A 20,503-nucleotide genomic window follows, 5' to 3' on the forward strand; every position below is an offset into this window, starting at 1 on the left:
TGCCAAGCATGTCGTCCCACACTGTCCCCAGTCTCAGAGCCAGGCTGGGAACTCCACGACAAGCTCTGTGGAACATGGAGGCCAGGAAGGCCCTCTCTTTCCATGGCCAGACTCTGCCACCCTCTGCCAGCCTCAGGCTGCTCAGGCCTTAGCCCCAGCCCCTTTCCTCACAGCTGTGTATAGAGGCTAAATCTTTCAGTGAAACTTTCCTGTGATTGTCCTTCTGTCATCACAGCCTGACTGAGCAGCCAGCCAAGGACCTGTGGAAACACAGAGGCAGAAAGGCGAGGTCACCGTGTCTGGCAGAGTCTCACGATAACCCAGCTGCATCCCACAGCTTAACAGAGAAGCCAGTCCACCCTCCACAGCCTCTCCATTGCCCCCATTCCTCCAGGGAAGTCCTTCTTGAGGGCTAACTCAAGTACCCTCTTGCTGTAGCTTCAGCTCCCTCGGGGATGGAACCCAGAAGACAGGCTCCTTTCCTCTAGGGGTTTCAGGGACGAGGAAGGGAGGCCTGTGGACGCACCCAGGTGGGGACACTTCTCCACTGCTCTTGCTCTCACCATTCTCTTTTCCTCTCCTCCACCCCCCATTCTCTCCCCTTCCCTCCTCTCCCCTCAGTCCCCACTGCAGCTCCTGGCTGGGAGCCAGCATTGTTCCTGCCTGGCTCCGGGCCCCTCCCCCGCCCCCAGCCCACGGGGTACCACCAGGCCAGGCGCTGCTGCTGTAGCCCAGGCTGGGGGTGGGGGCCTGTTTCGCCCCATCCGCTGCTTCCTCATCTCTCCGCCCTTCTAGCCCCCACTGATGGCCCCCACCCCGCCATAGATGGCTGGGGAGCTTGGATTACTCAGGGCCCCCGGTTATTTTTAATGCCACCAGCTCAGAAGATAAATATACCTCCCCTCCCCCAGCTGCCCTGCACAGACCAACCTCCCCCCCCACTCCCACAGATTCCTTCCTTCTCCCAACATTCATCCATCCTCCTCAGACCTGACTCGGCTCCAATCCTTCTCCTCACATGCCCTCCTTGTGGGTCCCCCTTTGACCCTAGACCCCCAAATCCCACAGATGAGGTGGGAGGTGTCCTGCTGTCCTGGCTCCACCTCGTGCCTTCCTGCGACTTTACATCCAGCAAAGGGCATCCCTGGGGGGCTTGGGCGGGGCAGCACTCAGCTCTGGGAGGAGGCGCTGGACAAGCTCCTCGCCTGCAGGGTGGGGTGGGGTGGGGGCTGCTGCCTCTTCCTCTCCTTTGCCCCACTCCACTTCACTTCGACCCAGGGACGCAGGCAAGTTCTTGGCGGACTGAACTGGCCAGGCCTCTTGCTCTGGCCCTCTGGCAATGGCTCCGAGCAGGACCGCAGCTCTCCAGGAAGCACAGAGAGGTACCTTGGGATCGAGACGGATTGTTCATCCTGCATTGTTGGAGTCCCTGGGATTGAAGAAGCCAGCAAGATCCACTAGGACAGCCCCTAAGATGAATCACCGAGTGGTTAGCGGGTCCGTGCTCCAGTAACAGGGCGAGTGCTCCCTCTGGTGGCAGCCTGCGCAGTGCGGCAACGAATCTGCTTTGGCTGGCACCTGGGCCGGGTACCATCCACCGCGCAGGCCTGTTCTGCTTCCTGGGTCCACATAAGAGAAGCCTGGGCCCTTTCCCCAAGGGCCGTTCAGACACTTAAGATGCCTCACGCTATGTATTTATTTTGGAACATTTCACGTTCTCTATCAATAAAGAATTATATTACACACAGGGGCTACCTCTACTACCTGCGTCTCCTTCCACCTCCCCAGACCACTGTACTCTCCTTTACTTTCATCATTATTTCGCCTTTCAGAAATGTTTTTACTACACCTGTACGTATCTCCAAACAGCACGTTCTGTTGCAGCGTTCAGGCCAACCGGCGTCTGCTGTGCCTATTTGCTGTGGCTGCCTCCCTTCTCAGCACCACTCCTCCAGCCTCATCTGATGCGTCTCCACACTTACGCTGAATAAACGCACCTCAGATCGTGAAAAATTAAAAACCCTGACAGTGCCAAGACCATGTGCAGCAGTGGGGATGCTTTCCTACCAGGTTCTCGGCGACCTGTCCTCCTCCTGCCATCATCACCTTCTTTCCCAGGCTCACTCTGAATTCTGAGTTCAAGGTCCTCGCTGTGTGATCTTGGACAGGTTACTTAACCTCTCTGAGTTGTTTCCTCAGGTAGACAACCATGGAAGCCAATGATGACAACACCTGCCTCCCTATTTTAAATCTTTTGAAGTTAAAAAAAACTCCCGTTCTCCAGGGAACGTAGCTTTTTCTTGGGGCAATAGCGACCCCTGGTGGCCATGCCCCGCTGCAGCCCCTTCTATTTACTGCAGCGTGAAAGGACCTAAACTGAGGCAGGACGAGGCAGCTTGCTACTTTGCAGGTTGCTCATCCAAACCACAGACCCAGAGGGACATCTCCTCCTTCTGAACAACCTCGTCCATGTTCAAGGTCCTCCCTTATCCACCTACGCGTGCATCATCCTTCTAAATTGTGGCTCCAGCCCTCACATCTCCCCATGCTACCCGGTTACCCTTCAATTCAGGCTAAAACCTCAACTGCCTTGCTGTGAACATGGGAGAAAGGAGAAGGCAGCAAGACCAGCCCTACCATCTCTCCAGTTGGGAAAGAGAAAATGAAGAGAGAAGTAGCACTTCGGTCCTCGAGGACCAGCTCCAAGCCTCCTTCCTGGGGATGGGGAAAAGCAGCAGGGAAAGGCAGGGTGCAGCCCCTACCCAGAGTTCTCAGGGAAAGCCGGACTTCTGGGGGGGCAAGGACTGACTTCTGTCTGCTAGGCTGACCACTCCCTCTCTGCCTCTCCACACCCCAGCTGCCTTCTCTCACCTAGAACGGGACAGAGGTAAGGCCTTCAGGGTGGGTCCGGAGACTTTGTTTGGGACATGCTGGCATCAGAAGCTGCTATGTTTAGTTTTGGTGCTTAGCTGCAATCCTGAGACTTAAATAGATTCCAAAAGTCTTCATCGAAAATCATTACAAGTTCCCTTACCATCCGGTTACCCTCCTCTGGGGTCAATTCCAACCCGCGAAGGTCTCTCTTTAAATACAGTGTCCAGAACAACATTCCAGGTGTGGCGGGCAGTGGGACTGTCACCGCCTCTGATCTGGACACCGTCCAACTATTGGTCCCTTATGTCCTTTTCACTTTTTTAAAAAGATTTTATTGGGGAAGGTGAACAGGACTTTATTGGGGAACAGTGTGTACTTCCAGGACTTTTTCCAAGTCAAGTTGTTGTCCTTTCAGTCTTAGTTGTGGAGAACGCAGCTCAGCTCCAGGTCCAGTTGCCATTGCTAGTTGCAGGGGGTGCAGCCCACGATCCCTTGCGGGACTTGAGGAATCGAACTGGCAACCTTGTGGTTGAGAGCCCACTGGCCCATGTGGGAATCGAACCAGCAGCCTTCGGAGTGAGGAGCACGGAGCTCTAACCGCTTGAGCCACCAGGCTGGCCCTCCTTTTCACTTTTTAGGCAGCCACTTCCTGTGCCAGTTCATAACAAGCTTGTGGGCTGCTAACTCCCCAGGTTTTCTTCACTAGAAAAGCTCTACTCTTTACTCTTCCTTTTTATGCTTTTTTTAAAGCCAAAAGTAAAAATTTCCATTTATCCCTATTAAATGTCATCTGGTTATTTTTTTCCTATTCTGTCAAAATCTAAGCCTCAGTTCTTGCATAATCTATGGATTTGATAAATACAGCTTCTATGTTTTCATTCCAGTCTTGAATAAAAACTCGTGACAGTCAGGACCAAGGACAGAACCTGGGGGGGGCAGTCCACAGAGCTCTCCTCGGCTGGCTCATGGACACCTCTGGGGACATCTCTGGCACCCGCCAGTGTAGTGTCACTTAGCCCAGGGACACAGGATGTGCAGTCAAACACCTCAAGAGTCCCTGTAGCCTGGTGCAAGCGTGGGGGAGCGAGGCCACCGGGGCCGCCTGTGCCTGTGGAGTGCCGCCAGCCAGCCCCCTACAAGGCCTCGTTTTCCTCATTCCTCCTCGCCTCAAATGCCCTCACAGGTTATCCACTCCGAATCTGCTAAGCACTGAGGCAGTGTTTGCTGGAACCCACCTTCTCCTGCCTCGGGACAACCAACTCTTCTCTCTCATTCTGGACAGTTGCTGCCCCCCATGGGATCCAAACCTCGCCCACAGTGGCTCACGGGAGGCGCATTTGGGTTTGCTCCAGCTTCACGGCGTTCGTGGTGATGATCCTAGAAGGCTTTGTGCAAAGACTGCCACAACTGGTCTTGTTTGATTCGCAGAACAAACTTATGGGCATGGGTAAGTAGTGACCTCCTTGACCAAGCCGGTACGCTGAGGCTCGCTTCGAGAAGTTCCGTGACTTGCCCAAGGTCATTCAGGGGGAAGGTTCAAAAGTCAGACCCACTGCTCTGTGCACGACACACAGGTGTCCCTCCTCTGCGTGAGACTGAGGAGCCCAGGAGAGAATTTCACCCCCATGTCACCCCACCTCTCCACGGGACCCCCTTGAGGACCCCAGGGATCCCAAGTATTCAGCCTCTCTCTTCCCATAGTGAGGAGCTGAAAGAGGAGGGAGGGACCCCAGTCAGCTCTCCTGGACACAACTCTTGGGGAGCCCCTAGCCCAAACATAACGGCAGGGTTTGTGAGGTGACGTGAAGCTGGAGAAGCCTCGGCCACCCCCCACTCCGCCCCCACGGGCCCTCCTGGCCTCCATTCCACATACCTGTAAAGAATTCCGAAGCCCAGCTGGCCTGGGGATGAGGCATTGACCTTGCTGTAGGCGCCCCCACCTCCCCACCCAAAAGCCGTCTCCGTTCTCTGTGCTCCCCCAGCTCGCTGACGACACCCTGGTAGCTGACTAAGTGGTACAATCATCTTATTACATCTACCCCACCCCCAGACTATGAGCGCCCATTATTGTTGCCCTCACATCACCAAAATGTGAGCTCCTCCAGGGCTGGGGCACAGAGCTGACACATAGTAGGTGCTCAATGAACACCTGTAGTGCTGTAGTGGATTTATGTGAGCAGAAATTCCTTCCCCAAGATCCCCTCGGTCTCATTATCTCTGACTCTCTCCCTCTGGCCCTGCTTCCCCTTTACATGCCCCAAACCTTACCTGTCCCTCACCATCCAGCTCAAGGACCCCTCCTTCTCCAGAAGGTCTTCCCAGGTACTTCTATCCTCAGCGAGCTGTCCGCTTCCTGAAAGTGTAGAGCCATCAAAGGGATGTTTTGAGGATGTAGTCAGATAATGTAAGTAGAATGGTACAAGGTGATGTGGTCCATCACAGAGGGTCAACGAATCTGGGCTAGTTGTGATAAAGGAAAGAGGTGCTTCTTTCTGCTTCCTCTTGTTGGCCTGCCTGCTAGCCACCAGGGGGCGTCCTCTGCCCAAAAGTCCTGGACACCCAGGACAGGATGAGGTGCCATTCCCTGAGAACTGGCGGAGGCCTTGTACTACCTGAGGTGTGTGTGTGAAGCTCAGGCAACGTGGAAGAACTGCAGGAAGGATGGAGGTGAGTAATGGGGAAAGTATCCTTTTGTCCGATCTCTAAATTTCCTGATGGAGACTGAGGCCATTGGGCGATCGTGCCGCGTCTCCCAGTATGCCTATCTGTTCTGGTTTTTTCCAGGCAGTGTCTTTTACCTCTCGCTTCAACGTTGCCTTCTGCCAGTATTTCAGGAGGGTATTTGCTATTTGCAAAACACATGGCTACATCTATCCTTTTACAGTCCGTGAGATTTCCATCATTGCTCCCATTCTGTGGATGAAGAAACTGAGTCTTAGAGGAATTCAGCAAGTGATACTCTCTTGGGTGTGCTGAGTAACTGATACTCGCGTCCTCTCCCAGCCTGAATCCCCTGGCCCCCCACCCCCACCCCGCTCAGTTCTGTGCATAATCTGCTTTTACCCGGGGTTATGACCCGTCCTCTCCGCGCCCTCACTCAGAAAGCCACCACCATCGGATCAGATTCTCCCTCAGTTCCACTCTCCATCCGGCACACCCTGTGGCAGGAACAGGCTGCCGCTGTTCCTCCAACCTCTAAGGGGTTAAGGCCTGGGTCCCGCCCCTCCCCCCCGCCAGGCTGGCGGGGGTATGAATAGCCTCGCTCCCACGCCCGACTCTGGGTCGCTAGGGCTGCTCCTTGCCCCTCCTTCTCATTGTCCCCATCGGTCCCTTTTCCCTTTCGTCCTAAAAGCTTTGAGAACCGCTGGCTTCTCCCGGTATCCCACGTCTCTCCACCTTCGGTGGGTCAGGATGGAGGGCTGCCTGGGGGAGGAATCTTTTCAGATGTGGGGGCTCAACCGGCGCCTGGAGGCCTACCTGGCCCGGGTCAAGGCGCTGGAGGAGCATTATGAGCTGCTCAGCACGGAGCTCGTCGGTCTCCGGGCACAGTCCGGGGACGCCTCCTGGCGGGCCCGTGCCGACGACGAGCTGGCCGCCCTGCGTGCTCTCGTCGACCAGCGCTGGCGGGAGAAGCACGCGGCCGAGGTGGCGCGCGACAACCTGGAGGAAGAGGTGCAGAGCGTGGCGGGCCGGTGCCAGCAGCAGCGGCTGGCGCGCGAGCGGACGGCGGAGGAGGTGGCCCGCAGCCGGCGCGCGGTCGAGGCGGAGAAGTGCGCCCAGGCCTGGCTGAGCCGCCGGGCGACGGAGCTGGAGCGCGAGCTAGAGGAGCTGCGCGCCGCGCACGAGCAGGAGCGCATCGACCTGACCGCGCCCGCCGCCGGGGCCCCCCGCTTGCCGGTGCCGCCCCGCGGGTCGCCCGCGCCGGGGCCCCACGTGGAGGAGCTGGCGCTGCGGCTGGGCGAGGCGTGGCGCGGGGCGGTGCGCGGCTACCAGGAGCGCGTCGCGCGCATGGAAACCGCGCTGGGCCAGGCCCGCCAGCGGCTGGGCCGCGTGGTGCAGGGCGCCCGCGAGGGGCGCCTGGAGCTGCAGCAGCTGCAGGCCGAGCGCGGCGGCCTCCAGGAGCGCAGGGCAGCCCTGGAGCAGCGGTTGGAGGGCCGCTGGCAGGAGCGGCTGCAGGCCACTGAGAAGTTCCAGGTGAGGAGGTGGGGGGCCGGCGAGACTAGGCTTGGAAAAGTCCCTACAGGGGCTCAGAGACCTTCTGGGGTAGAGAGTGGAGGGTGCCTGGCCATTCAGGGACCACTTCTTAGGAAACTCAGGGCCGGTGCCAGAGGCCCTAGACTTGCACAACTCCCTGTAGAGTAGGGTGGGAATGATGGGGTTCAGAGCCTTCTCCAATCACACCCCCCTGGAAGGTGCAGTAGTCTCCCACTGTCCAGACGGCCCCTTCAGACGCCCCTGGGGCCTTCCCTAGGCCCTGCTGTCACTCGCAAAGATGCCCAGATTCCGTCTCAGCTCTGAGTCTCAATCTCTGAGTTCCAAACCGGCCTCCTTCCCCTGACAGGTGGGGCTGTGGGGCCCTGCGTGAGGGGCCACCCGCTCTTGTCCATGTCATGGCTTCTGGACTCCCTGAGCACATTCCAGAAGCCTGGGACAGCTGCACACACACACACACACACACACACACACTGCGCAGATGTGACCAGCAGCTGAGAAAACAGCCCCCTGCCTGGGCCAGACAGATCTCTCCTTGGCCACCTCCCCACCCCTCCTCTCAGAAGAGACAGATTCCAGAACATGTGGGAAGTGGTGGGGGTGGGGGCCTGGTGTGAGGAGCAAAGGACAGTGATTGGGACCAGGGCAGTTTGGCTTCCAGTGCTGCCGGCTCCAAGCCTCTTGATTAATCACTTTTCCTTCTGCCTCCACTTTTTTTCCTCTCCTGCTCTCTGTAACCCATCTCCTCTCCTCCCTCACGCCCTCCCTTCCTGTGGGAGCTGAATTCTGAGAGCATGTGCAGCCACTTAATCTGCATCCTCAGAGGAGCCTGGTCGTGGGAGAGGCTGAGAGGGGCCCCTGCTCCTCTGGGAGGCTGCGAGGGGCTTCTCGAATCTGCTGGGCTGACAAATCCCTAAGGTGCAGCAGCCCCAGGGCAGGCGGGGGAGGGGAGCGCAGGTTAGTCAGCAGGCAGCCCCTCCCCCCCACCCTCACTGACTGCCTCTGGCTTGCTCTGCAGCTGGCCGTGGGGGCCCTGGAGCAGGAGAAACAGGGCCTCCAGAGTCAGATTGCCCAGATCCTGGAAGGTCGGCAGCAGCTGGCACATCTCAAGATGTCCCTCAGCCTGGAGGTGGCCACGTACAGGTACGGGCTGACCCCAACCCGCCCAGTACACAGGTGCACACACATGTGGGGCCAGAGGCTCCTTTGCGACTGGGCGCAGAGTCACAGGGGCAGCGGCTCTGCCACCACTAGGTTCTCTGACTCCAGGCTGATCCCTTCCACACCAAGACAGGTCCCACCTGAGCCCACCAGCTCCCCCATGGGGTCAGGTCCAGGGAAGTACCCTGTGCCCAGGAAATCCCCCAAGGAGAGGTGATGTTGGGCCGAGGAGGGGGGGGCACGTGTGGGCCATCCGCATCTAGACCCTTACCCCAAGGGACTGAAAAGCCCCGTGTGTGTGTGTGTGTGTGTGTGTGTGTGCTCTCGCACCAACCCGGTACCGCCTTGGGCAACCTCAGAAGGGAGGAACTGCAGGTGTGAGGCAGTGGCACTGGCTTGCACTGACAGAAGATGGGCTGGGTGACGACCTTCCATCCTGAATGTCTTGGGTCCTGACTCCTCTCGAGCCCTGTCCAGTCCCTTGGCCCTGCCCAGCTCTACTGGCCACATCCGCATTGGCTCAGGAAAGGCTACGACTGAGCAGGTGCTGCTTCTTTAGCTGTGTGGCTTTGCGCAAACTCACAGCCTCTTCTGGGAAACTGGTCTGGTTGGCTGACGTTCCAGTGAAGGAGACCGAGGAAGGGGCCTTGCCACTCTGAAGGGCTGCATGTGCCAAGCCCCCGGGGCGAGGCCTAGGCCTGGATGTGCTATGTGGAAATGCCCCCAGAATCCACTGGCAAACAAAGGCAGGCATCCTGGGATGGGGAGGCGAGGCAGGGCCCAGAGAGGAAGGTCAGTAAGGACCCAGAGAGGAGGAAGGAGCAGCTGCAGGAGCTCAGGGCAGGGTGCTACACGGAAGGAGGGAGGTGAGCCCGCAGACAATTCCAATCAGACTTGGTCATGAAGAAGAGCTGAGAGCTGCTGCTGAGTGGAACCTGCCGAATTGATTGGTTCCCCCTCTGCCTCTTGGTCCCTTCCTCCTCAGTCCCCGTGGGGCACTGAGGCAGGGGCATGGACATAAAGACCTCCATTGCGCTGGAAGGCTTGGGATCCAGAGCACTTAGAGGTCCCCAAGATGAGGGCCTTGACCCCAATCAAACCACTGAGGGGAGGGGTCTGGGCAGCTTAACCTCTGAGTTTTGAGGCATGAAAAGGATTTGGAGAGAGGGAGCTGAATTCTTTTGCTTTTGTCTGTGACTAGCTCTGGGGGCCCTGGGGAAGAGGAGGGAGCCTATCCCATGGGAACAGCTTGAGAATTCCCACTTCCCCTGGGAAGCCCCCTCCTCAGACCCTCCAGATGGCTTGTGGACAATGGCAGCCATTAGCATGAGAATGGCCCCCCCACACCGAGGATGAGGTCATTGGCCTGGGGTGGGGAGGGGGGGACAAGCCTAAGCAATATGTGGGGGTGTGTGTACACTGTGTCTGCTGTGTGGGAATCTGCTTGTGTGTCTGAGCCCAGCTGTGTGTCCCAAATATGTGTGACGCTGTGTGACCAAATGTGTGATGTCTGGGTATGTGACCCTGTGGTTTCGTGTACACAGCCCTTAGAGCCCCCTCTGTGGCTTTTGTGCGGTGGTGTGAAAATGACGGAGGCTGCCTTGCCAGGGTTTTCCCTGGTGGGCTTGCCCACAGGCCTGTCGGTAGAGAGCTGATCCAGCTTTCCCTCCCTCACCCCCAGGACCCTCCTAGAGGCTGAGAACTCCCGGCTGCAGACACCAGGTGGTAGTTCCAAGGCTTTCTTCAGCTTCCAGGGTAAGAGTTGGGGCCAGGTTCCCCCTCCCCGAAACTCTACCCTCCTTTGCTATTTACACCCCAGAGTCATGCCTTTCCTTAGAGGTATCAGTCCAAGTCTCGAGTCCTTGGCCCCCAACAACAGCTCAGGCTGACTCAGCCCAGACAGAGGGGGGCGAGGGCAGGGCCCATGGGCATTCTTGCCAGAAGTAGTCACTCATCTGTGACCCCATGCCCCCTGCCAGGACATACTGACTCTGTTTCTTCTGCCTTTCCAGACCCCAAGCTGGAGCTGCATTTCCCTGGGACCCCAGAGGGTCGGCGTCTGGGTCCTTTGCTCTCTGTCCTGAGCCCTACTCCCCTGTCCTCACCCTTACCTGATACCTTTGAGATACCTGTGCCAACCTTTCTGAAGAAGCGGGAAACCCTCCAGGCCCGTACCCCCACCTTGGCCAGCACTCCCATCCCACCCACACATCAGGCTCCCTTCCCTGCTATAGATGGAGAGATCAGAGCCCAGGATGGCCCTCCCTCTGTGTTCCACCCACAGGCTGGGGGTCAACAGGTTGCACAGGCCATGCCCGCCAGCATCCTGCCGGGACCAGAGGAGCCTGGGGGCAAGCAGCGAGAGGCCAGTACAGGCCAGTCCCCTGAGGATCATGCTTCCTTGGCCCAACCCCTTGGTCCTGACCACCCCAGTTTAGAGGCCAAAGATGGAGAACCCAGTGAGTCTAGAGTATGCAGCAGATTCCAGGAGGAAGGTGAAGGGCAAATCTGGGAGCTGGCAGAGAAAGAAACAGCCATAGAGGTCAAAGTGGTAAGCAGCTTGCAACAGGAAACACCGCAAGAGGGGGATCTGGACATAAAGGAAATCCAGGATGCCCAGGGTCTTTTGAAAAAAGAAACTCTGAAGTCTCTGGAAGAGGAGATTCAAGAACCATTGATGTCTCTGGAAAAACAGAGCCATGAGACACTGAGATCTCTAGACAAGGAGAATCAAGAATCTCTGAGGTTTTTTGAAGAAGAGAACTTAGAAACACTACGGAGTCTAGGAAAGGAGAATCAAGAGCAATTGAAGTCTTTAGAAGAAAAGGATATGGAGATAGTGAGCACTCTAGAAAAAGAGACTCTAGAACTACTTAAGCCGATAGGAAAAGAGGACACACAGACATTGCAGTCTCTAGAAAAGGAGAACCAAGAATTTAAGATGTCTCCTGAAGACAATCTAGAGACATTTTTATATCCAGGAAAGGAGAACCAAGAATTAGTGAGGTCTCTAGAAAAGGAGAACTTTGAGTCATTGACAGCTCTAGAAAAACAGAATCAAGAGCCATTGCGGTCTCTAGAAGAAGAGGACAAAGAGACAATGAGACCTCTAGAAAAAGAGAACCAGGAACCACTGAGGTCGCTAGAAGATGAGAACCAGGAGATAATGGGACCTGTAGAAAAGGAGATCCAACAGCCACCGAGGTCTCTAGGAGAAGACCAGACAACATTAAGACCTCTGGAAAAGGTGAAACCAGAGCCACTGAAGTCTCCTGGAAAAGACCAGGAGATAGTTAGACCTCTTGAAAAAGAGAATCAAGAGCTATTAAAAGAAGAGAGTGTAGAGGAAGTAAGATGTTTAGAAACAGAGAATCTAGAATCACTAAAGTCTGCAGGAGAAGATCTGGAAATATTGAAATCTATAGATGCTCAAGAGCCATTGTGGTCTCTAGAAGACGTGAATCGGGAGACAGCAAAACCTCTAGAAAAGGAAATTCAGGAACGACTGGAATCTGTGGAAGAGAGCCAAGAGTCCCTGAGGGCCCTAGAAGAGGAGAATCCAGAATCACTGAGATCTCTGGGAGAGGAAGGACAGGAGCTGCCGCTGTCTGCGAACCAGCAGAGGTGGGAAGGTGTGGTGGTGGGGGATCAAGAACTGGGCCAGGAAATGCCCCCTGGGAGGGCTGGAGTGGACAAGGAGAATGGCGCAGAGCTGGGCCTGAGGGAGCATGGTGGCTTTGCTGCAGAGGCGGCCTGTGTGGATGAGGGAGAGCTGCAGCTGACTGCTGCAGGGGGGGCATGGTGTGCAGCTGAGGAGCACCCAGGGAGCCCTGAGCCCAAGGAGAAGAGGGACCCAGCTGAGGGAGCCAGCGGGGAGGGAGACTTTGAGGGCCTCCAGGACCCTGAAGGGCAGCCAGAGCAGGTGGGGGACCCAGGTCTCCAAGCTCCCTGGGGAATGTCAGAGGTGACGGAGTCTGTGTTGGAAGGTGAGGATGAGGCCCCAGGGGGTGGCCGAGCCTCCCCAGAGGTCACCTTGGGGTTGGAGACAGCTGTGGGTGAGTCTGCTGCAGGAGCTGAGCAGGGACCTGAGCAGGAGGCGGTGGGGCTGGAGGACCCAGGCCACCTGGGCAGAGAGCAGGTGACAGAGCCACTCCTGGGGGAGGAAGGTTTGGAGGCACAGGAGGTACAGGGCTTGGAAGGGCCCAGAAAGGACCTAGCGGAGGAAGCTGCTCTGGAACCAGAACTTTCCATGCTGCCCATGCAGAGCGGATCCCCTCTGAAGTCCCCCGGGGCTGGGCAGGGGTTGGAGCCCGAAGTCCCCTGGGGAGCAGAGACGGTGTTCCCTGCTGAGACCTTGTGCCACGATGGAGGTGATGCCCCTCTACCCAGGCCCCCGGGGTCAGAGGGAACTGAGGGGGGTGCAGAACCAGTGCTGGGGCCGCCCACCCCCATCCCCAAAGATGCCCCTGGGTCCCAGCCCCCCACTGAGGGGAGCCAGGAGGCTAGCTGGGGGCTGGAGGGCAGGGCGGAAGCCCTGGGAAAGGTGGAGGACGAGCAGGAGGAGCTGGGTTCTGGGGAGTTCCCTGAGGGCCTCCAGGAGGAGGAGGAGGACGAGGACAGCAGAGAGGAGAGTGAGGCTGATGGGCTGGGGGAGACCCTTCCTGATTCAACTCCCCTGGGCCTCTACCTCCAGTCCCCTGCCTCACCCCAGTGGGACCCGGCTGGAGAGCAGAGGCCCTCCCCTCAAGGGGAGACCAGGAAGGAAGGCTGGGGTCCTGCTGTCCTGGCCTCTGAGGGCCAAGGGGCCCACCTGGAGGAGGAGGAGGGGAGGGGAGATGACGATGAGGAACGCGGCCAGGACTCCGACCTGTTGGAAGAATTTGAGGATCTGGGCACTGAGGCTTCTCTCCTTCCTGGGGTCCCCCGGGAGGTGATGGGACCTCTAGGCCAGGTGTCCCAGCTGCTACTGCAGCCTGCAGCCTGGGGTCAGGATGGGGAGTCTGATGGGTTTGCTGATGAGGAAGCCAGTGGGGAGGAGGGAGAGGAGGATGAGGGGCGGGAGCCTGGGGCTGGGCAGTGGGGGCCCAGTTCCTCTGCCCGCGGCCTCCAGGCCCTGAGCAGCCCTCAGAGAGGGAAGCTCCTGGGCTCTGAGACGGTGGATGTCAGCATCCCCTGGGACGATAGCTTGAGGGGCGCAGCGGCCTGTCCCCCCGTGACTGCCCTGGGGGCTGAGTCCCAGGACAGCACTGAACCCTCGGGCTCAGAGGAGGAGTCTGAGGCTGCTCCGTTGGAAAGGGAGGACCCAGTCCCTGGCCCTCTGGGGACCCTCAGTGGGACCATGGATACCCCTGGTGTCAATGGCCAGGGCCCCAGCTTGAAGGATGAGTTGGAGCACGTGAATGGGGGCGTGGTGAGCTGGCTAGAGCAGCCTGACGCAGCAGAGCAGGGGAAACTGGGGGCCCCTGGGGGGGACCGAGGGAGCCCTTTGGAGGAGGAGGAAGGGGGTGCCCTGAAGACCCCCTGGGCAGGGGCTCCTCTTCACCTGGGCCCTGGCCAGTTCCTGCAGTTCACCCAGAGGGAAGGAGACACAGATTCCTGGTCCTCAGGGGAGGACTAGGGACTGTGCAGATGGATGTGCATGGGGACATGTCCTCAGGCCCCCGCACCCTTGCTCGGGGCGAGCACTTCACAAATGATCTCACTTGTGGTCTCTGAAAGGCCTGGGTGGCCAGGGTGAGAGGGTGTGACAAAGGGACCCATCCCGAGAATGGAGCCTCCAGGAATAAAAGCAGCCCCTCAGCCCATGCAAACGGGGACACCTTGCCTGCAGTGTCCCATGACGTTGAAGCCAGCTGAGCCCTATAGCATGAGGCCCCTTTCCTTGCACCCCCTCTCCTCCCCATCCTTTCAGCAGGAAAAGGCCGGGGCCAGTGGCTCCTCCAAGGCAAGGGGGCTGTGATGATGTTTGGCAGGGGCTCACCAGCTCTGCCCCACCTCACCGCACCCTCATGGGGGTGCTCCTATGGCCTGAGTCCCCATATTCCTGCCCTGATGGCCCTGTCTGGCTCGGCCCTGCCTGAATAAAGTAATGCCTCCACCTGCAAAGTCTGGACTCTTCCTTTCTCAATTCAGGGGGTCCTCAGGAGAACAGGAGCTGGGGAGGCAGGAGAAGCTGGTGTCAGGGAGGGGCTGCTTCCTGAGGGGAGAGTCCCCTGGGGACTCCTGGGTGGGACAAAGGCAGACAGACTCAGGCTGCAGGCAGCGGGGCTGGGGCTCCCGGGAGGGCTCAGGCTTCCAATCCAGGTGACCTCAGGGCCTGAGATAGCCCTGCCATTATCATCATGTCTGCCACAGGCCTGATTACAGGGGGTAGGGCTTGTGCCACCCCCAGCCTGGCCCCTCAGTGCCGCCAGCATAATAAGCCCCTTTGCCCCAAACCCAAACAGTTGTCTGGGGTGTGACGTGTGCTCCGACTGGCTGGGGCCAAGCAGGCGGGGTGAAGAGGGAGGCTTGTTCTGTCTTTACCTGGCTGTGTGGCCTCAGGTCAGCCTTGAGCCTCTCTGGATCTCAGCCAGCCACACAGTGAGGGACGCTGGGCCGGGTAATGTGGGGGCCTCCCAGGGCAGGGAGAGCAGGAGGAAGGCTGGCGGACTGAGGCTTTCATCCTCAGTGGGGCTTTCCTTTCAGGCTGAAGCTGGGAAAGTGGAAGTGGGGGGGATAGACTGAAGCAGCAGGGGTGGGAGAAGAGCTGGGGGTGTGCTAGCTGTGCCGTGTGGATAACGGGTCAGATGGGGGAGGGGCCCCCAGCCACAGCTCTCCACCCCCCTCCCCAGGAGTTTTCTGGGTTCTTGGATTGGAGGGGCTGAAGGCTTTGAAGTCAGGATACCCAAATGGAAACCACTCCCCAGTTCAGCTCAGCCAGGAAGGAAGGTCTGGCGACACCTCTGAACATCCCGGGTGGGGCGGATCAGGACTGCCAAACGAATGTTCCACATTTAGGGACAATCACAAGGCTGAGAGTAGGCTCCTCCTCGCCCTCAGGCCTAAGGCTGAGAGCAGGGGGAAGATGACAGGATGAGGTCCCAGCCGCTCTGGCCCCCCTTTGTCATCTGGACAAAGAGGGGTGGACAGGAGGCCCCTGACAGAGTCTTGCTGTCTGCCTCTGGCAGTGCCTTTCTCCTTCCTTTCTCCATGGAGCACTCAGGCCCCACTTCACCCACACCCCTGCCCTGGGCGGCCAGGATCCTGTGTCTCTGAGCCTGCACTGTCCTTCCTGGGCCCGCTGCTAACAAGGCCCCGTGTCAGCCCGTCAGGCTGCCGGACTGGGGGCCAGCCCATTGGCAACCCTCCCTGGCCCTGTGTCGGACACAGGAGGCCATGGGCACCCCTGCCTGGGCAAGGGACTAAGGACAGAGGCCGAGCCAAGCAGTCCTCCCTGTGCAGTGTGCCCATCTTGTCCCCTACACTCGGGCCCCTGACCCCTACAGTTACCCAAACCAGCTGATTCTGCTACCTAGCCCCAGCGGCTGGGGTGTGAGCGGGACAGGTCTGAGGACTCTCCCGGGGGCTGGGGGTGGAGAGGGAGGTGTGTCCTCTCTGAAAATGGTCATCTGTCTACACAGCGAGAGAAATGCAGGCTGGGCAGGGACAGAAACATTCCCGGTGGTGATTACAGGAGTTACTCTCATTTTCCAGCAAATACGGACTAAGCGTCCACCACAGGCCATGGAGCGTGCACATAGGGCCCAGGGCCCCCCCCCTCGGGGAGCTTTACCTCCTGACTGAACAAGGGCCTATTGGAAACAGAGAAGTGTAGGAGGTTAGGGGAGCAAAGAGCAGAAGACCTCAGGACGGGGCTGGGGGAGGATGGGAGGAGTGGGCCAGTGGGGGAGGCAAGGCGGGAAGAAAAAGGCTTCTAGTCAGAGGAAACAGCATGTGCAGAATCCTGGGGCAAGAGGAGAGTGTGGGCATTTGAGGAACAGCAAGAAGGCTCACTCCCGTGGCCAGAGGGTGGAGAGGAGAGAAGGCTGACAGTGAGATTGGAGACACAGTGGGGTCAGGCGTCGAGGGAATAGGGACTACTTTCTGAAGGATATGAGGTGACAGGACCAGGTATGCTTTTCAAACACAACCTGGCTGCTGCGAGCTGGCCTGGGGTAGATGGGAGTGCTTCAGGCAGATTACTGCAGGGGTCCGGGCAGGGGCCGGGGGTCGGCCTGGGGGAGGCATGTTAGGGCGGCAGTGTCAGGACCTGTGATCCTCTGCGGCATGGCAGCCAGGAGACCCCAGTTCCATCTTCTGAGCTGGAGAACCCCGCAGCAAACCTTGAGCTCCAAGAGGGGCTGCCCTCGGGAGGGTGAAGCTCAGGGGACAAGAACTGGAGGCTCATTGGCTTAGATATCACCCAGACAGAGTCCCCAGGGAACTCTGGGCAGAAAGGAGACACTTGGGCTGCTGGTGAAGGAGAGGCCAGAAAGCAGGAGGACCCAGGGCTGTGGCATCTGGGAAGACCCTGTCATTGTAGAAAGCTCTGGAAAGCAAGGCCTTTGTCAGCCCAGTGCCTGGGGGCCAGAGAGTGCTCAGTAAACATGGACCGGATAAATGAATGAAGTCTGGCAACAGGAAGCACTTTGGAGGGTGGAGTCCCCCCCACCCCAGGGAATAAGGAGGCAGCACCCTCCCCCCACCAGCAGGAGCACAAGTGGGAGGTTATTCTGGGGCCTCCTCTGCATAAATATAGCCTCTGAGAGGGGTGGGGGCAGGGTGGGGGGCCGGAGGTGGCTCCCTCGTTTGTTTGGGGCACTTCCTTATAAGGCTGTCAGGCTGATGGCCGTGGATGGTGAGGTCAGGGCTGAGCTTCCATCCAGCCCAGCCTGATGCTGTCACTGCTGCCAGAGTGGCTGCGAGTCTCAGAGGAAACCAAAGGCCCAAGCTTTGGGCTCCAGCCAAGAGAGCACCGAGTGGGGCCTCTTAAAGGGCCCCAGAGCCTCATGTCCACTGTGGGAGCCCAGTCCAGGGGTGGGGAGAGGATGTCTTTCCAGAGTCCTCTTCGGAGGTGGTGTTGGGAGCACTGCTTTTCCCATCTGCCTGAGTGCCTCCCACTGCAGGCTCTGTCCCCTCGCTCTGGCCTCTTGAGAGCAAAGCCTCAGAACTCATTCATCGCTTCCACAGGCCCTGGTTCCCCGGCTGCCCTCAGCTCCCCCTTCTCAGACCCTCCTTGGGGAACCAGCTGCTGCCACTTGACCTTGGGTGTCACAGCTGCTGTCAGCAATGCCATCCTTGCCAGGCAGGGAAGGAGGAATGTGATTTAATTTCAGCTGGAATGTGCCCTCTGGGGGTGCCCGTTGAGGGGGAGGGAATGCAGACCAAGCCCACCCCAGCCCAGGAAACCCAAGAGGACTCCGCTTGGGACAGGCTCAGGGGTCACTAGTGGGCCCCACCCTCGGCCCACAGGGGAGGCTGTTCCAGCACGGGCCGTGCAGCAGGACGGAGCTTCATGGTAGGTGGGAAAAGAGAAGGCTTCTTTGAATAAAGAAAGGACCCCACGCCTGAGTCCACAGGCCCACCTTAGAAAGCTAGGAGGAGAGCCTCAAGGGACAAAAGCGGAAGGGACTGCTTGGCTCAAGGGCAGGAAAGAGGCAGGTTGGCCTCAGGTGAGGGCCGCAGAGCCTGCGACAAGGTAGAGGAAATGGGGTCCTCTGCTTCCTCTCAGGGTTCTGAGATCCAGCATCCCCCTCTCTGCTTCCGTCTACCCTGGGGGCCCATAACCCAGCACCCCCAACACCCAGCTCAGGCTTGTCTCTTCTCCCACCATTCAGGAGACCCTTCCCCAAGCCCACTATGCCAGGCTCTCCAATGTGGACTTCGCTCCTGTCACCTCACACCTGTCCGTCTTGCTCCAAAGGGAAGGACCCCACTAGCGCCCTATCCCCCCATCGCTTCTCCTCTCCCAGCCCCATTCCCTCTCCCCACCCCCATGAATCAGCTGTGACTCCAGAAATAAACGGAGGCAGGTGTGGGGGCCTCTGTCAAGGAACCACTTTCCAGCAGCTGTGGACTCAGCTGCTGATAAGGGTCCCGGGAGGGGTGGCTGGAAGATTTTGGGGGTGACTCTGGCTCCGTCCTGGGTCCTCTGGGACTCCATCCTCCCTGATAAAGGGAACACCGTCCCTGTCACCCTCTCTCTCCTCTCCCCCTCCTTCCCTATCACTCGCTTTCACCTCTCCTCTGTCTCCCACCTATTTTTCCTCTTCCTGGGCCCCTCCAACTCCTGAATCACTTGGTGTCTCCCAGATTCTTTCCTTTTCTGTTCATCCCGTTTGCCAGGAAGTTATATGTGTATGTTAGAGAGAAATTCAGCTCACCTTGATGGGGAAACTGAGGCACAATGATACTGAGTCCCTAGATGCCACTTGGGGTCCAGGGCGCTGTGGGCTGCTCCCCTGAAGAGCTCCAGTCTAAAGTGGTCAACAGCCTTCCATCTAAAGACTGAGGAAGAACCACCGGGAAAGAAACACAGAGGCCACACATGCAGCCACCAGACGACTGATTAACAAGCCAGTCAAGTCTCTCAGAGGGGGCTTCCCTCACATCCTCCCCCTTCTCCCTCTTGCCTTTTCCTCCTCCCTTTCCCAGCCCTTCCTGTGCACCTCCCTGACTCTCCCATTTCTTCCTTCGCAGGAGGAAGGCATTTGCTTTGCAGCAGGCAGGCCGGAAATTAGGTGGCAGGATGGCCCTCTATCTAGGGAACAGGAGAGAGGAATCTGATGGGGGTAAGGGGCCCTCAGGGAAAGCCTTCCCCACCACGGGGGCTGACAGGCGCCTTTGGGAGGGCTGTGGCCGCAGACAGGCCGGACAATGGGGCTCTTTCTCTCCCTGGCAGGAGCAGGCTCACAGACAGGGCCTCAGGGTTGGGACAAAGCCCTCAGTGAGGTCAGGGCAGTGTGTAGGAGTCGGAGGTGGGGAGGAGGGGTATGGGTCAGAGCAGCCTGGGGGGCAGCCGGGGCTCCCGGGGCTCTCAGGTCTCCTGCCTTTCACCCAGGCTGGCCCTCCCACCCCAATTATACCCATAGACTCTGACCTCCCTCATCTCCAGGGAATAGGAAACCCTGTGGGGGACCCCATTTTAGACTTGTGGGGAAGGTTGAGAGTTGAATCGCATATCCAGGACCTTGGCAGGGTGGGCACATGGTCACGTGTGTCCTGGGCCAAGGAGGCAGAAGTGGATATAGGTGTACCTACTCCAGCTTTCCAAAGAGACAGGCCGACCCTCCATGAGGACCATGCCCCTCCCCAGGCCAAGGTCAAGACCACACACACACACACACACACTCCCTGGATAGAGTTGGATTCTGGGCAGCGTGCTGAGTCACCCCTAGACCAGCTCCCCCTTCACCAGGAAGCCCAACAAAGCCAGAGGGCTTCCGGTTCCGGCAGTCCTGCCCAAACAGACCAGCAGGTGTCGGAGCGGGAAATGATTCTAGTTCCAGCCCTGTACCACCCTCTGGAACACTCCTCATCCCCAGACCAGAGAAGATGGTAACCCCTGCCTACCGCTGTGGGGCAGATGCAGCGAGAAAGCGTTGACTACGGGGCTGGGAAACCAAAGCACCTTCCAGGGTCTCTCTGGGAAGTCCAACCTGCTATCTAAACTCCGTCCCCATGTGGATGTTTCTCAGAGAACCGCGCTTAAGAACCCAAGGTCAGACAGTGCTTCTCCTCAGCCTTCTCTTCTTCAGGCGCTACCTTCAGAGGCCCACCTTGTCTTGACCCACTCAAATTCCAGCTAAATTCCCTGACATCCCTAAAAATGCAATTAGTGGGCAATCGCAAGGTGCTTCGGGATACAGTGGGGGTCTATCCTGGCTCCAGGATGACCCTCTTCTCTGCAGTTCCTTAAGAAACAGCCCGGCTTTCTAGCTATGTAGGCTGGATTGGTGGAGAGGGCAGAAGGTGGGGTGTGTGAGCCCTGGGGTGAGTGGAGGAGTGTGGTGGTAGGTGGTCAGGACTGGTTCTCAGAGACCAGCTGATTTGGGGTTTGCATAGAGTGGAGAAGGCTCTGGAGCTGGGCAGGGATGACCTGGGAGAGCCCCTGTCTTGCCTCGCTGTCTCTGGGTCTCTCCCTGTTGCTCTCAGCCTTTTGCTCCTCCGGATTTGTCTCTGTCTCCAAGTCTTACCAGGGTCTACCAACTCCTAGGAAAAGGAGTAAGAATCGGGCACGTGGGCATAAGCAGGAACGTGTGCACATGACAGTATG

At 58.4% G+C, this 20,503-nt stretch overlaps 1 protein-coding gene across 1 annotated transcript; it reads left to right on the forward strand.

The window, feature by feature from the left end:
• The first annotated feature begins 6,256 nt into the window (after window positions 1-6,256).
• On the forward strand, window positions 6,257-14,343 carry NES (nestin). Its single transcript, XM_081025969.1, has 4 exons — window positions 6,257-7,068; window positions 8,105-8,229; window positions 9,929-10,002; window positions 10,260-14,343. Exons 1-4 carry the CDS (start codon window positions 6,286-6,288, stop codon window positions 13,862-13,864), a joined length of 4,587 nt encoding a protein of 1,528 aa, XP_080882095.1. The 5' UTR covers window positions 6,257-6,285; the 3' UTR covers window positions 13,865-14,343.
• Window positions 14,344-20,503: the final 6,160 nt, after the last annotated feature.

This window comes from Rhinolophus hipposideros (assembly GCF_964194185.1).
Source record: "Rhinolophus hipposideros genome assembly, chromosome: 19".
NCBI classification, from domain to species: Eukaryota; Metazoa; Chordata; class Mammalia; order Chiroptera; family Rhinolophidae; genus Rhinolophus; species Rhinolophus hipposideros.

Coding starts and splice junctions, on each gene's coding strand:
- NES (XM_081025969.1), top strand. CDS start 6,286: ATGGAGGGCTGCCTGGGGGAGGAATCTTTTCAGATGTGGGGGCTCAAC. Junction 7,069..8,104: donor AGGCCACTGAGAAGTTCCAG/GTGAGGAGGTGG, acceptor CTTGCTCTGCAG/CTGGCCGTGGGGGCCCTGGA. Junction 10,003..10,259: donor GGCTTTCTTCAGCTTCCAGG/GTAAGAGTTGGG, acceptor CTGCCTTTCCAG/ACCCCAAGCTGGAGCTGCAT.